At 45.0% G+C, this 17,632-nt stretch overlaps 1 protein-coding gene across 1 annotated transcript in view; it reads right to left on the reverse strand.

Moving 5' to 3' along the window:
- Window positions 1-17,632, reverse strand: part of LOC137351332 (uncharacterized) — a 52,008-nt gene that overhangs the window by 9,773 nt on the left and 24,603 nt on the right. The window contains exons 12-14 of the mRNA XM_068015769.1: window positions 12,248-12,409; window positions 2,769-2,908; window positions 881-1,075 (exon numbers count right to left, since the gene is read on the reverse strand). Of these exons, the coding sequence (XP_067871870.1) occupies window positions 881-1,075; window positions 2,769-2,908; window positions 12,248-12,409 (497 nt within the window). The remainder of the gene's footprint in view (window positions 1-880; window positions 1,076-2,768; window positions 2,909-12,247; window positions 12,410-17,632) is intronic.

Genomic DNA, 17,632 nt, shown 5'->3' on the forward strand with positions numbered 1-17,632 from the left:
GCTGTTAGGAAGGGAGTTCCAGGATTTTGACCCAGTGACAGTGAAGGAACGGCGATATAGTTCCAAGTCAGGATGCTGTGTGACTTGGAGGGGAACTTGCAGGTGGTGGTGTTCCCATGTATTTGCTGCCCTTGTCCTTCTAGGTTGTAGAGGTCGCAGGTTTGGAAGGTGCTGTCTAAGGAGCCTTGGTGCATTGCTGCAGTGCATCTTGTAGATGGTACACACTGCTGCCATGGTGCATCAGTGGTGGAGGGAGTGAATGTTTGTAGATGGGGTGACAATCAAGCGGGCAGCTTTGTCCTGGATGGTGTCGAGCTTCTTGAGTGTTGTTGGAGCTTCACCCATCCAGGCAAGTGGAGAGTATTCCATCACACTCCTGACATGTGCCTTGTAGATGGTGGACAGGCTTTGGGGAGTCAGGGGGTGAGTTACTCGCCACAGGATTCCTAGCCTGTGACCTGCTCTTGTAGCCACGGTATTTATATGGCTACTCCAGTTCAGTTTCTGGTCAATGGTAACCCCTAGGATGTTGATAGTGGGGGATTCAGCGATGGTAATGCCATTGAATGTCAAGGGGAGATGGTTAGATTCTCTCTTGTTGGAGATGGTCATTGCCTGTCACTTGATCTTTTATATCCACCTGACCGTGTAGCACTCCCTCAGTACTGCACAGGGAGTTTTGACCTGGTCTAGGGGTTCAAGTTTCTGGAGTTGAATTCAAACCCACAACCTCCTGACTCATGAATGAGATTGCTACCCACTGAGCCAAGCTGCGAAAGAGCCAAGGCCTCCTACATGGTTAAGAGCCTGCTTTATGGGTACAAGATGAGGCTAAAGAAACACAGGGAATATCTGGGCCCCAGAATGATGTGCTGCTCACCTGTCCCATTCCTCATCATCCATGTCATCACAGGATTCCGCTCCCGTCGTGTAATCTGTCTCATATTGAGATTCCTCCATCTCAGACTTGCGACGTCTCTGCTTCCTCTTCCTTCGATTGGCTGGAGGCTTCCTCACTGTGTCTTCAGATGGAGTGGAGCTGAAGTTCCTCGAGGGGTAGGAGGCAGACTGGTACCTGGCAACCAAACCCAAACAAAGAAACGTGATCTTCATAAACACAGGCAATGTTTCCAGAGGTAAAGATTCTGACTGGGCTGATACTATAATACCCCATTAGAGACTCTACAGAAAGAATTTCATCACCCAAACCCTTTCTTGCTAATTGTCTCCTTTCCTTTCCTGCATGTTTGGCTTCCTTGCTGGGGAACAGGTCAGGATTATATAGAATATTATCATATATCCCCACTGCCCTTATGTAGAGGGATGATAAGAAACTGTCATACATTCTTTCCCTCCGATATAAATTTGAGGGAAGATTGAAACATCTGATATAATAAAACATACAGTGTATATGAGATAAAGGTACCAATAGACTCACATACCAAGGACTCCTTGAGGAGTCACCTTGACTGCTTACGCTAGCCTCAGCAAGATTGGGTGATAAGTCCCCAAGCAGCTCTCGTATCTTTTGATATCTTTAATCATGCCCTTCTAGCGTAGTGTCATTATCTCAATGAGTTGTAACTGAATCTGATTAATCACCCAATCCTCCCCCAGGGGACACTGTTGGGACCACTGCTCTTTTTGATGTTTAGTGATGACGTAGACTTGGGTGTAAAGCCTGGCTCAGGTATAAAATTAGTAGTCGGGTCTAGTCGGGTCAGGTAGCCAGGCTTTACTTGGGTGTGCAGGACATAATTTCAAAGTTTGCAAATGATGCAAAATTCGGAAATGTAGTAAACAGTGAGAATGGCAGTAAATGGTAGGAGGCTGTAGACAGACTAGTGAAATGGGCAGTCACATAGCAGACGACAATTTAACACAGAGAAGTGTGAAGCGAGAGATTTTGGAAGGAAGAATGAGGCAATATAAACGAAATGGTGCAGTTTTCAAGGGGATGCAGGAACAGAGAGACCTGGGGTGTATGTACACAAATCTTTGAAGGTGACAGGACAAGTTGCGAAGGCTGTTAAAAAAGCAGATGAGATTGTGGACTTTATGAATAGAGCAATAGAGTACAAAAGCAAGGAAGTTATGCTAAACTATTATAAAACATTGGTTAGTGTCCCAGTTGGATCATTGTGTTCAATTCTGGACACCACACTTTAGGAAGGATACCAAGAATGTGTAGAGGAGATTTACTGGAATGATCCCAGGGATGAAGGACTTCACTTGCATGGAGAGCCTAGAGGATGTCAGGTTATCATCCTTAGAGCAGAGGTTCAGGGGACATTTAATGGAGGTGTTTAAAACCATGAGGGGTTTTGATAGAGTAAATAAGAAGAAACTGTTTCTGTAGGAGAATAAAATCAGGCAGCGTATAAAACTGGTGGCCAGTTCAATCCCATCAGTTTCCTGCAAGGTTAAAATTTCACCTGTATAAATAATTATCCAAAGTCTTTCACTCACCATCCAGTGATTATACATCTCATGGCAAAAGAACCCGAGGGATCTGAGGACATTTTTTTTAATGTAATGAGTTGTTACAATTTGAAAGGGCAGTGGGAGCAGTTTCAATAAGACCTTTCAAAAGGCAAATGGATATATATTTGAAGGGTAAATGATGTGCAGGACTATGGGGAAAGAGCAGGGGAGTGGGATCATTGGATAGCTCTACCAAAGGGCCAGCACAGGCACGATGGAGTGAACGGCCTCCTTCTGTGCTTTATGATGTGTCATGATGTCTTTTGGTCACGCTTGCCACTTACTGATTGTCATTTTCCAAATTGTATGCAGTTGGCTGTGAGGTATACTCCTTGCGGCTCATCATATTGACACCATTGGCTGGTTTATCCGAGTAGTGAACTGTTTCCACTTCATCGTCACCTCCTTCTGGAACAGTCTTTACCTGAAAGACCAGAAAGATTCAAGGACTGAGTGACTTAATTGATCACTTACCTCCAGTTGTTTTCACATAGTGGCCACTTCAGAACTGTTGAGCTGTGTTTTGATCGTGATGAATTGTGAGGAGGATTGTGAAGACTGCAAATAGGCAGCAGGATGGGCAGATAGGATAGGGAATGGGTGGGTGAGTGGGATTAGACTGGGTGGAATGTTAAAGGAAATGGGGAGTGAGTGGGAGAGTGCAATTAGACTGGGTGGGATATTAAAGTTCTATAATTCAGACCAAAATTTAATCTGGAGCAAGACAGTTGCATTTATACAGTATTTTATCACATCACAATGCATGTCACATCCAAAAATTACACAGAGTGAGTGATCAGTGAATCTGCTTGTGGTGGTGCTTTTTGAAAGAGGAATGTTGGTGACGAAAGCAGGAGATTTTCCTTCTCGTCTCTCAAGCCACAGAATCTTTTAATAACTCTTTGAACCATTAGAATAAGCAGAAGGAGCTCTGGTTTATCGTTTCATCCGAAAGATGGCATCCCTGACAGTGCAGCACTCACTGCAGTACCGGACTCTGAGTGTCGGCATGGATGTGGACTCAAGTCTCTGGAGTGGGGCGTGACACCACAACCTGTGTCACAGAGACAAGCAAATATTTATCTAGAATATTAGCTGAAACAACAATAACTTGCATTTATATAGCACCTTTAATGGTGTAGAAATGTCCCAAGGTGCTTCACAGGAGCAATTAGCAAACAAAATTTGACTTTGAACCACATAAGGAGAGAGTCGAGCAGAGTACCAAACATTTGGTCAAAGAGGTAGTTTTTTAGGAGTGTTTTAAAGGAGGAGAGAGCGGTAGAGAGGCGGAGAGGTTTAGGGAGGGAATTCCAGAGCTCAGGGCCTCAGCAGCTAAAGGCACAGCTGCCAATGTTGGAGTGATTAAAACTGGGGATGTGCAAGAGGCTAGAATTGGAGGAGTGCAGAGATCTCAGAGGGTTGTGGGGCTGGAGGAGGTTACAGAGATAGGGAGGGGTGAGGCCATGGAGGGATTTGAAAACAAGGTTGAGAATTTTAAATTTGAGACATTACCCCCGTGAGCCACATTCCTTCCCCTCTGCTCCTGACTCTGTTCTGGGCTCGGTTTGAGGGCGGCCTATTGCCTGGTACCTCAATCAATTGTAGCCTTTAATTGTGAGTGAAACTAGACAATGTGCAGCAGCAGACTATTCGACCTCACGATGCGTCGCAGCTCAACCCAGCTATCTGTCTATGTACACTATCAGCCCAGTTTCACTCAGGAGCAGGAAGCCTGCCCTGTCTCTATTTTAAATTACAACATGAACTCCCACTGACCAAGTTGGGATCAGCTGATTTAACAATGAAGCAGGAATTGAACCTGGAACTGCCCTGACATTAACCAAAGTCAGCACTCGGGGGAGCACTACAGCTTTCATTCTACAAAAATACCGTTGTTATTTATTGGCGTGTGGACTCAGGTCAGTCCTGTGAATCATTGCTTCTCCGAGACACACAGCTTACTGAGTTGTGTAACTTGTTGTTGTAAATAAATAAAATTGCACAAGAGTCAAAGTGAAACTGGCCCTTCCTGGTATTTTAATCATACTGCCTTCCCTATCCCACCGACCTGCAGCTGGCTTCTCATCACATCCTCAACCCCACCTATCCCCCTCCTCCCCATATCCCTCAACCCCACCTATCCCCCTCCTCCCCATATCCCTCAACCCCACCTATCCCCCTCCTCCCCATATCCCTCAACCCCACCTATCCTCCTCCTCCCATATCCCTCAACCCCACCTATCCCCCTCCTCCCCATATCCCTCAACCCCACCTATCCCCCTCCTCCCCATATCCCTCAACCCCACCTATCCCCCTCCTCCCCATATCCCTCAACCCCACCTATCCCCCTCATCCCCATATCCCTCAACCCCACCTATCCCCCTCCTCCCCATATCCCTCAACCCCACCTATCCCCCTCCTCCCCATATCCCTCAACCCCACCTATCCCCCTCCTCCCCATATCCCTCAACCCCACCTATCCCCCTCATCCCCATATCCCTCAACCCCACCTATCCCCCTCCTCCCATATCCCTCAACCCCACCTATCCCCCTCCTCCCATATCCCTCAACCCCACCTATCCCCCTCCTCCCATATCCCTCAACCCCACCTTCTCTCTTTTAATCCAATTTACACTGTCAGTTTCACATGTTCTTCCCTATTTAACTTAATTTCCTCGATGAAACCCGATTCCCATTTGGATGAAGTGTTTTCACCAAGCACATTAGGAACAGGAGGAGACCAATCAGCTCCTGGAGCCTGCTCTGCCATCCAATTAGATCAGAGCTGACTTGCACCTTGATCCCACATCCTCTGACACCTTTACTGAACAAAAACGTCATCCATCACAGCTACGAAAGCTCCAAGTGTCTCCACGATGGCTTGGGGCAAAAGCAAATAACCCATTTTTAACCCCTCTTTGTGTGAAAGAGTCTCTCAAGATTCTCCTTCATCGTTAAACTGTAACCCTGAGATTTAAACACTTCACTATAGGGATACGACTGTTCAAGGTTATTAAGGGAATTGACAAACTTCAATTGAAAGAGATCAGGGTAGTTAACCCGGAATTGATTCAATAGCCCATCACAGAGGGACTGACTGGGAAAATAGAGGAAGCAGCTTTTTAAATCGCAGCCATACCTTGTGGCATGTGATGCTCAATACTGGGTGATTACTGATGACATAACTCTGAATGTATTGACGCATTGTATTTAACTGAAGTGTGGGGGCGGGACCCATCCTGAAGCTGCCCGGAAAGAGTAATGCAGGATCCAACCTGGATCAGGATCTAAAGGGTTAAGTGTCACCAAGTTTCTGTTTTAAATGTTGGGCAACTTGCATTTCTATAGTGCCTTTCACAACTTCAGGATGTCCTGAAGTGCCAATGAAATACTTTCTGAAGTGTACTCATTGCTGTAGTGCAGACAATTTACACACAGCAAGATCCCACAAACAGCAATGTGATAACGACCAGATAATCTGTTTTTTGTCATGTTGTTTGAGGGAAAAATATTGGACAGGACACCGGGAAGAACTCCCCTGCTCTACTTCAAAATAGTGGCCGTGGGATTTTTACGTCCAGCTGAGGGGGTGGTGGGGGAGGCAGATGGGGCCTCAGTTTAATGTCTCATCCTGAAGGATGGCACCTCCAACAGTACAGCACTCCCTCAGTACTGCACTGGGACTGTCAGCCTGAGCTATGTGCTCAAGTCTCTGGAATTCACCCATGACCTTCTGATTCAGAGGGAAGATTGCTACCCACTGAGCCACAGTTAACACCTTAATATATCTAACAATGAAGTGTTAATGTGTCTTACAAAATGTGGGTGACTCAACAGTTTGAGAGTAGATGATGATTATTTCGAATTGAGACTGAACTCCAAGGTGTTGTTGAGGAGTTCCAGGGTTTTGGAGTCCTGGGAAAGGATGAGTTAAGAGTTGGAGGTAGTGCATTAAGTCACTGAATGTTAATGTACAGCCAGGTAGTATTTACCCTGCTGGTACAGACCTAAAGGAACAGATCAGCTCTCCAAGGTGCTGGACTGTCCTCATTAGAAACCTATTGGAGGAGAAAAGAGACCGAAATACGACATCCAAACACTAACCAGCCCTGTGGCCTCAGGCACGGAACTAAGGAAAGAAGCAGACTGCAGGAAACTCTCAGAGTTGTTAATTGACCTCTCCAGCCCCAGGTACTGATCTGTTGACCCCAATTGCTCTCTGACACCTTACCCAATTAGTCATTGGTAGCGTTAGATGCTACATTAACGACACATTGCATTTATATAGTGTCTTTAACATAATAAAACGTTCCAAGGCAGTTCACAATTTCTGCCTCTTCCTGTCCCTGCACCTGCACCATTATTTCTGGAGTCCCCAAAGGATCTGAACCCCTCCGCTTTTTCACCTGTCTGGTGCCTCCTGGCAACATCATCCAATGATGTGGGGTCAGCTTCCATCCATAAGCTGAGAACATTCAGCTGTACCCTTGCACCGTTCTCTTGACCCACTGCTTGTCTGACATCCAGTCTTTGATGATCTGCAATTTTCTCCAGTTAAATATTGAGAAGACAGAAGTCATTGTCTTCAGTTCCCACCACAAACTCCATTCCTATCCCTTTCCCTGGTGACTGTCTGAGGCTGAACCAGACTGTTCACAACTATGGTGTCCTATTTGACCCTGAGTTGAGTTTTTCATCACAAAGATCACCCACTTCCACATCCATAATATTGTCGGTCTCTGCCCCGGCCTCAGCTCATCTGGGTTGTGAATCTCTGGAATTCTCGACCCAAAGGGCTGTGGAAGCTCAGTTATTGAGTATGTTTAAAGCAGAGATTGACAGATTTCTAAATACCAATGACATAAAGGGATATGGGGATTTCTTCTTTCTTTTGGGCCTCCTTATCTCGAGAGACAATGGATACGCGCCTGGAGGTGGTCAGTGGTTTGTGAAGCAGCGCCTGGAGTGGCTATAAAGGCCAATTCTGGAGTGACAGGCTCTTCCACAGGTGCTGCAGAGAAATTTGTTTGTCGGGGCTGTTGCACAGTTGGCTCTCCCCTTGCGCCTCTGTCTTTTTTCCTGCCAACTACTAAGTCTCTTCGACTCGCCACAATTTAGCCCTGTCTTTATAGCTGCCCGCCAGCTCTGGCGAATGCTGGCAACTGACTCCCACGACTTGTGATCAATGTCACACGATTTCATGTCGCGTTTGCAGACGTCTTTATAGCGGAGACATGGACGGCCGGTGGGTCTGATACCAGTGGCGAGCTCGCTGTACAATGTGTCTTTGGGGATCCTGCCATCTTCCATGCGGCTCACATGGCCAAGCCATCTCAAGCGCCGCTGACTCAGTAGTGTGTATAAGCTGGGGGTGTTGGCCGCTTCAAGGACTTCTGTGTTGGAGATATAGTCCTGCCACCTGATGCCAAGTATTCTCCGAAGGCAGCGAAGATGGAATGAATTGAGACGTCGCTCTTGGCTGGCATACGTTGTCCAGGCCTCGCTGCCGTAGAGCAAGGTACTGAGGACACAGGCCTGATACACTCGGACTTTTGTGTTCTGTGTCAGTGCGCCATTTTCCCACACTCTCTTGGCCAGTCTGGACATAGCAGTGGAAGCCTTACCCATGCGCTTGTTGATTTCTGCATCTAGAGACAGGTTACTGGTGATAGTTGAGCCTAGGTAGGTGAACTCTTGAACCACTTCCAGAGCGTGGTCGCCAATATTGATGGATGGAGCATTTCTGACGTCCTGCCCCATGATGTTCGTTTTCTTGAGGCTGATGGTTAGGACAAATTCATTGCAGGCAGCCGCAAACCTGTCGATGAGGCTCTGCAGGCACTCTTCAGTGTGAAATGTTAAAGCAGCATCGTCAGCAAAGAGGAGTTCTCTGATGAGGACTTTCCGTACTTTGGACTTCGCTCTTAGACGGGCAAGGTTGAACAACCTGCCCCCTGATCTTGTGTGGAGGAAAATTCCTTCTTCAGAGGATTTGAACGCATGTGAAAGCAGCAGGGAGAAGAAAATCCCAAAAAGTGTGGGTGCGAGAACACAGCCCTGTTTCACACCACTCAGGATAGGAAAGGGCTCTGATGAGGAGATAGTGTGGGAAAAAGGCATTGAAGTGGATGATCAGCCATAATTGTACTGAATGGTGGAGCAGGCTTGATGGGCTGAATGGCCTACTCCTGCTCCTGTGTTCCTATGCTGAAATTCTGATCCACGCTTTTGTTACCTCCAGACTCAACTATTCGAATATTCTCCTGGTGGATTCCCATCTTCCACCCTCTGTAAATCTCAGCTCATCTAAACTCTGCTGCTTGTATCCTAATTCATCTCAAGTCCCATTCACCCATCACCCCTGTACTCACTGACCTACACTGGCTCCCAGTCTGACAATGTCTTGATTTTAAAATTCTTATCCTCGTGTTCAAATCCCTCCATGGCCTTGCCTCTCTTTCTCTGTAACCTCCTCCAGCTTAAACCTCTCCAAGATCTCTGCGCTCCTCCAATTCTGGCCTTTTCAGCATCCCCCGATTTCCATCGCTCCATGATTGGTTGCCTTGCCTTCACCTGCCTGGGCCCTAAGATCTGGAATTTCCTGCCTAAACTCTCCCTCTCTTTTTTTCTCCTTTAAGACACTTATGAAAACCTACCTCTTTGACCAAGCTTTTGATCACCTGTCCTAACATTCCCTTATGTGACTTTGGGTCAAATGTTTTTGATAATCAATCCTGTGAAACGCCTTGGGATGTTTTACTACATCAAAGGTGCTATATAAATGCACGTTGTTGTTTTGTTGAGTCCTAAAACTGCAGCAATCCTCATCTCCCCCACTTTTCCCTACCTCCAATACCCCACAGACTTTTAAAACACTATATTTGCTTTCCCTTAACCACTGCTCCCCGATTTAATTTGTCTTTTCATATTCTCTAACCCCGTTGATGTCTCATGTGCCTTAACCCTTTATAATAAAAACAACTTGTGGGTAACCAGAGACTGTAAAATGAGCAAAGCTGGCCCAGACAGAACCTTTTAAGCAGCAACTGTCAAACAGTGAATCTTAGCTGACCTTTAGCTCAGCCTCTGGGCCTTGATGCCATTTCAAAACTTTGCAACAGCGGGAAATGATTTAATCACACAATGGGGCGAGTGAGTGAAACCAAAGTAACAACAATCAGGTTAATGAGTAATTGAACTGAAACCAAACTTATCAAAAAACAAACAGAGTTCTGTGTTATAAAGGGAGCAATTGACATGCATTCCACCACAACCTGATAAGACTGGGTGGTGAGAATGAGCTTTATCGACATGGGCATTGTTTGATATCCCCAACACCAATGACAATGAAAACAAAAATATGATATGAGAAAAGTCTCACCGAGATCCTGCTTGGCTCAGTATCACCCTCTCAGGTGTGCTACTCAGGCCTGATTAATGGAGGAATATTACCAGAGGAAAGAGGTAGGGGCACAGGGGTAGGTTTGACAAATTGCTCTGTAGATATTGTCATTGCCTGACATATTTCCCACTCCTACAGATTAAGACAATCCCAGGTTCTGTCCATAGTTTGAATTAGCTGATCTCAGCCAGGGCAGTGGTTAAGGTGCTATAACTGACCTTTGCCCTCCCACTATCTAGTGTCTCTTGGAAAGTGTGTACACATGGACAACAGGTGAGGGACAGGTTCTGAAGAAGGGTCACTGACCTGAAACGTTAACTCTACTTCTCTCTCCACAGATACTGCCAGAGCTGCTGAGTATTTCCAGCATTTTCTGTTTTCACGTTAGGTGAGGGACAGGATCCGGTTCACCATAATGCCTCTGGAATCCCTCCCTAAACCTCTCCGCCTCTCTCTCTTCATTTAAGATGTTTCTTACAAGCTATCACTTTGACCAAACCTTTGGTCATCTATCCTAATATCTCCTTATGTGGTTCAGTGTCAGTCTTTGTCTGAGTTATGCTCCTCCTGTAAAGTTTTACTATGTTAATGATGCTATAGAAATGCACGTTGTTGTTGTTGTGGTGGTGGTGGAATAATCCACTCACTGTTCTAAGCTCACACAGGACCACCTCAGTGAGGTACCAAAAGATCAGCTGGATGCCATTGAATAATATTTTCCACATTGACTTCCGAAGTGCTAGATAATGAAAATTAGAGATCAGTTCATCGCTGATGAGTCATTCTTCTACAAAGACGCTGAAAATTTGCAGTTTCAGGGAGTGTGATGTCTTTTGTTTCATCCTTATGGGTGGAAAACTATTTTGTGACCTGTCGACAACAGGGATCTGTGAGGTGAACCTTTATCTAAATGATAGCATGTCCTTGTGTATGACTTAAATTCACCTTGTGAATGTACAGTTAGGTAATAAATCCAATCATTGTGCACTGACCTTCGTGCCAGTTCTCAAGTAGTACAGGACTTCTAAATATTTCTACTGGGTCCTCACTGATAGAACAAGGTGTGAGGACAATGAAGGTTTCTGCTCAAAAGTCCTCTACATTGGATACTGGATGTTTCAATGGAGTAGCACAGGGCACTTTCTCCTGTCAGACCTGGCTTTGAATCCATCACACAATCAAGATGAAAGTCACCTTTGCCTATCAACTGTAAGGGTCCTAAACAAATAAAAGGGTGAGGTGGTTCAACCCATTTCTGGTGAGCAGAATTTGGCATAAATTAGCAGCCTTACTCACAAAACTTCAGAAAGCATGTACTGAGAAAAGTCCAATTGGCCCATCAAACCCTTTCCTCCAAACTCCATGTCCACTCTGCCCTATCATGACCTCTGTCCACCCATTTATCTTGAGAGACAAAGATAGAATCATAGAGTCATTTATAGCATGGAGGAAGGTTATTCGGCCCATTGAGTCCATACTGGTTCTTCAAGGAGCTATGCAGTCAGTCCCACTCCCTGGCTCGATCCCAATGGCCCTGCAAGTCTATTTCTCTCAGGTGGCCATCCAACTTCCTCTTGAAGTCATAGAACGTCTGCAGTTCCACCGCCCTTGTGGGCAGCGAGTTCCAGGTCATTACCACCCGCTGTGTAAAAAAGTACTTCCTCATATTCCTACTACATCTTTTGCCCAAAACTTTCAACCTTGTCCCCTAGTCCTTGTACCATTTGTTAATGGGAACGGTTGATCCTTATCTAATTTACCTAAGCCTGTCATAACCTTGAACACCTCTACTAAATCTCTCCTCAATCTCCTTTGTTCCAAGGAGAACAAACCCAGCTTTTCCAACCTAACCTTGTAACTAAAATCTCTCATCCCTGGAACCATTCTGGTAAATCTCTTCTGCACCCTAACAAGGACCCTCACATCCTTCCTAAAATGTGGTGACCAGAACTGGACACAATATTATAATAGTTCTAGGTAAATAATCAGGTAATCCCCAGAAAGATTAAAGCATAACTCCAGAATATTCAGCAATTGTCAAATATTGGATCATGACCCACAGAGAACATTCCTTTACTGCCCCTTGGTCCCAATAGTAAGACTCATCATGTCCTCGAGGGTATCTGATTTATCTCTCCACCCTCTAATCTCAATATTTATACATCGCTTGAGTGACCTCTTCTGTTGGTGTGACTGGGCTGAACACAGCACACCCAGTTTGACCTGGCCAAGTCACTCTCTGAACTTCTCACTCTGGGAGGCAGCTCTGCCCTGGGACAGTTGGAACTGTTCCACTGAGATCCACTAACTCAGGACTGACCACCGATTGAACCAAGAACTTTTCACAAGTTCACTTACCCATTCCTCCACATTCGGTCCCACCTCTTCTTCAGCAAAGCCTTTTTCCCAGAGGATATTTGGCTTCCCATATTTCCAGATTTTCTGCCGCACTCTTTGGGCGAAGAAAGCAATGATACAAAACGTCAGAGCCACCAGGAATCCACAAACAATTGCCACAGCCTGTCGACAGGAAACAGACAGGAATGGGATTAGCATCGTCTCCATGACATGTGGGATAGGGCTAGAAACAGGTGAAGTTTTCTGTTTGCTTTAATTCTCTCTGTCTCTGGACCTCTCTGTTTAGGTATGTCTGTGTGCCTCAGTTTCTGTCTCTCTTTTTGCCTGAGTGTGTGTGCTTCAGTCTCTATAACTCCAAATCTCTGTCTTGGTTTTTCTGTCAATGTCTCATTCTTTCCATCTGTCTGTGTTTGTGTACCTTTGTCGCTTTCTCACTCTGGTTCGCTCAGTCTCTCTGTTTCTTTGTCTTACTCTTTCTCTCTGTCCCATGTTTTTCTCTCCCTTTATCTTTGGCTCTGTCTCTCTCCCTGCTCATGTCTCTGTATCTTTGTTTCTTCCTCATTCTGCTACTCTGTCTCTCCGTGACTGCGTGCTTTGTGGTCAGTGTCTCACTCTTTCTATCTGTCACTCTTCCTCTCCATCTCTCTCTGTCCTGTGTGTCTCTCTTTTTGCTTCTGCCTTTGCGTCTCTCTCCATCTCTGCCTGCTCATGTCTGTCTCTATTTCAATCTACTTCTCTGTCTGCGTCTCTGTTTTTCTGTCTCTCTCTTTTTACACCTTTGTTAGTTTCTCTCTCTCTCGTTTTTCCCCTACCTCTCTTCTGATTAGTTATAACAGAAAATGAATAGGAAGCAGCAACAACTTGCATTTATCAAGCACCTTTAATGAATGTAAAATGTCCCAAAGCTCTTCACAAGAGCCTTAACATTCAAAATTGACAAGGAGATATTATGACAGCTGAGCAAAAGTTTGGCTAAAGAGGTAGACTTTAAGGAGCATCTTAAAAGGAGGGAAGAGAAGTGGGAGAGGTTTAGGAAGGGAATTCCAGAGCTTAGTGCCCAGGCAGCTGAAGGCATGGCCGCCAATGGTGAAATGATGGACATCGGCGATGCTCAAGAAGCTAGAATTGGAGAATCATGGAGACCTCACAGGGTGGTGGGGCTGGAGGAGGTTACAGATATCTGGAGGGATTTGAAAATAATGATGAAAGTTTTAAAAATTGTGGTGTTGCTGGACTGAGAGCCAATGTAGGTCAGTGATCACAAGGCACAAGTGCAGGTTAATTATGTTGTTAAAGATACACAGGTGAAGGGTATTGTTTAATTAAGGACTTAGAATGGATATAAAGAGAGCCTGCTGAGACACTGAGAGGACAGGTAAGAGGCAGAGATATATAATGATGCATTTTGTGAATAAACCCACCGTCAAGAAAAGGATCTGCACCTAACTTCATTCTTCAACATTTGGCTTGGATCCATATAACAAGGACTTTGTGTCTGAGACCATCTATGCTGCTTTCCTTCATTTTGTCTAACAATTTGTTTGCAGAAGTTAAGAGCCCAAAGCTCCACAAAATGATCAATAGTCACCTCACAGGATTAAAGTCTTTGAACATTCTTATGATACCCCTATGTAAAATCCTATACTAATGGCAATCAGCCTTACTTGGTTGATGACTGCAACCAAATCCTTTCCATTGAGAGGATGGAGACCATCTTCCCAGGTTGGATTACAAGGCAAGATCCAAGAGTTCAAAGATCAGCCTGTTTTGGCACTTTCCATATTGGGTCAAAATTGACCAATTACATCTCTAGTATGGACACCCACACGCTGTGCACTCCTTTCCATATAGATTATTTTGCACCTACCCACAGCCAGTTTCACCTGAGTTAGCCCACCATAGAGTTGCCAACTCTGGCTGGTTGTGTTCCTGGAGGAGTCATTACATGACCTCCTGCCTCCGAATGTCCCGCCTCCACTGGTCACCTCCATCCTCCCAATCCTGCACCTTCCTACAGCCTATTAGAAAGTAAACAGACTCTGTCACCCATTTGACTGACAAGTCAAGAATCATCCAACCAGCACTTCTCCCCATCTCCAATATCTTTCAGACTAATACATGAAAATGAATGAATGAACTAAAAAAAATCAATAAATGAAAAACTCTCCTTTTCAAAATGAGTGAACTGACATGGGAATAATTGCTTTAGCCGAGTTCCATTCTATGCAAGAACTACTCTTCCCTCTAACAAAGGTTTCATTCATTAAACAGGACCCTTCTGACTGAGGGGAGTTTGCTACCAATCAAGTCAATCCAACAGGTGGAAAACAGAACAGGAACTGGTAAATGCTGGAAAAAGTGTCAGTTGGTCAGTCAGTATCTGACAGAGCGCAGGCTGGCATTATGGGCTGGACAGCCTGTGTTTTTCCAACACTTTCTCTGCATCGCCATCAACTTTTTTTTGCTGTTGTTAACAACACAAGAACGAGGAGCAGGAATAGGCCATACATCGCTGAGCCTGCTCCAGCATTCAATAAGATCATGGCTGATCTACATCTACTGCACTTTCCTGCCTCATCCGCAAATCCCTTGATTTCCTTCTAAATAATGTGTGGTTTTGTGTCTCTCTTTTGTGCTTTTTGCCATTGTTCCTTTCAAAAGGACTCAAAACGCGGTATTTTATGAGATAATCTCTCTGAATCTGAATAGTTAAATTCCTTGGGGCCCCCTCATCCACTTCAGTGAGTTCACGTCCACAATGAATTCCAACAGACTCATAAGGCACGACTAACTCTTTCTCAAACTCTGACTATTTTCCATCAGCTGAATTCTTTTTGGGTGAACACCGATAGCATCTCAATTGTCTCAAATATTTCCCTCACAGCCCTGACAGACTAACTACAGGATCTGACTCATGTCCCACTCCTACCTTTATATATTAAAATTACAGAAGCAACCTTCAGATGTGACCTCTGGTGAAGCTAATGATAATAAGCTGATTTCTGCCAAGTTTGGCTCAGTCTGCAGTCAGTGGCTGCTGCATATCACAGCTGATTAAATGTCTGCCCCGAGTGGAACTGGATCAAGAAGGCTTGAGCTTCGATCCTCCATCAACACACACTCACGTCCCAACAGGGGTCCACAGTACAGCTGCCAACTCTGATTGGACATATTGCAGGAGGTTTCATCACAAGCCCTTTTGCCTTCAACTACCTCGCCCACTCACTCCCGCCATTGGTCGCTTGACATGTCCATCCTTGCCCCACCCCGCCTTCCCATAGCCAATTGGAAAGTGAACAGACTCTTCATTGGACGAATCCTGACTCAGTCAATAGTCTTTTCTCCCTGGGTCTGATATTTTCAAAACTAAAATAAACAAAAGTGTTCGAAGAGAATTGCTCCATTGATTTTTTTCCCTGGGTTGCTCACAGCAGTGTCCTGGAGATCAGTTGTCAATTCCAGGAGATTCCAGAGCAATCCTAGGGAGTTGGCAACCTCAATCCACAGGCACCAACCCGAAGTCCTGACCCTTCTTAACTTCCCCCCCCTTCTTAACTTCCCCCCTAGCAGGGGACATTGAGGTCAATTGTCAGACACCCACTGAAACCCTGGCTGAGTTAATGGGGATGTTACTAGAATCTGTCATTAGGGATAGAAGGACTGAACACTTGGAAAAATTTCAGCTGATCAGGGAGAGGCAGCATGGATAAATCATGTCTGACTAATCTAACTGAATTTATTTGATGCCTTTGACATGTTGTATAAGGGTGTGTCTATGGTTGGTATCAATATATCAGAAAGCCTTCCAGAAAGCATTTGACATGTTTCCAGACAAGAGATTAGCAAAAAAAGGCCGAAGTCAGGAGTGTGATGAAACACTCCCCATTTTCCTAGATGGGTGCAGCTCCAACAACATTCAACAAGCTTCAGGACAAAGCAGTTGCTTGATCAGCACTCCATCCACCACCTTAAAACATTCACTCCCTCCACCACCGACGCACAGTGGCAGCAGTGTTTACCATCTACATGATGCACTGCAACAACTCACCGAGGTTCCTTAGACAGCACCTTCCAAACTTGCGACCTCTACCACCAAGAAGGACAAGGGCAGCAGGCTCTTGTTTCCCTCCAACTCAAACACCATCCTGACTTGGAAATATATCACTTTTCCTTTATCACCACTGGGCCAAAGCCTCGAACTCTCTCCCTAACAGCACAGTCAGAGTGCCTTCACCATAGAAACTGCAGCGAGTGGACAGGCAGAGAAAAAAAATCAAAAAGTCTAGTAAAATGCTGGCCTTTATCTCAGTGGGGAGGAAGTTACACTTCAGTTGTATCGAATCTTGGTTAGAAACAGAGAAAATAGGAGCAGGAGTAGGCCATTCGGCCCTTCGAGCCTGCTCCGCCATTCATTATGATCATGGCTGATCATCCAACTCAGTAACCTGTTCCTGCTTTCCCCCCATATCCTTTGATCCCTTTCGCCCCAAGAGCTATATCTAACTCCTTCTTGAAAACATACAATGTTTTGGCATCAACTGCTTTCTGTGGTAGTGAATTCCACAGATTCACCACTCTCTGGGTGAAGAAATTTCTCCTCATTTCAGTCCTGAAAGGTTTACCCCATATCCTTAGACTATGACCCCTAGTTCTGGACTCCCCCACCATCGGGAACATCCTTCCTGCATCTACTCTGTCAAGTCCTGTTAGAATTTTATAGGTTTCTATGAAATCCCTTCTCACTCTTCTGAACTCCAGCGAATATAATCCTAACCGATTCAATCTCTCCTCATACGTCAGTCCTGCCATCCTTGGGGCCAAAAGAGTTAAATTATGAAGGCTGATTGTATTCCCTTGAATTTAGAAAATTAAGTGTTAATGTAATAGGAGTGTTTAAGGTGATTAAAGGAGTTGGTAGGATAGAGAAACTAGTTCCTCTGGTGAGGGGAGTCCAGAACAAGGGGGCAGAACCTTAAAATTCGAGCCAGGCCGTTCAGGGGTGATGTCAGGAAACACTTCTTCACACAAAGGGGAGTGGAAATCTGGAACTCTCTCCCCCAAAAAGCTGAGGATTCTGAGACAATTCAAACCTTCTAGACTGATTGACAGATTTTTGTTAGTAATGGTGATATGGAGCAAAGGTGTTCAGGCACAGATCAGTCATGAACATAATGAATAGTGGAAGAGGGTCGAAGGATAGAGTGGCCTTTTCCTGTTCCTACGTTCCTATGATTGAGTTTGTCAACACAGAGCAGGGTGAAACCAAAGCCTTTCCTAGAGTTTATGATTTAGGGTGGTGAATTTTATAATTGAGCCATATGAATCATAAACTTTATCATGTTTTAGCAATAAACATACATAAGAGTGGAAGAATGAATCTTCAAT

The sequence above is a fragment of the Heterodontus francisci genome, chromosome 36, assembly GCF_036365525.1.
Source record: "Heterodontus francisci isolate sHetFra1 chromosome 36, sHetFra1.hap1, whole genome shotgun sequence".
NCBI lineage: Eukaryota > Metazoa > Chordata > Chondrichthyes > Heterodontiformes > Heterodontidae > Heterodontus > Heterodontus francisci.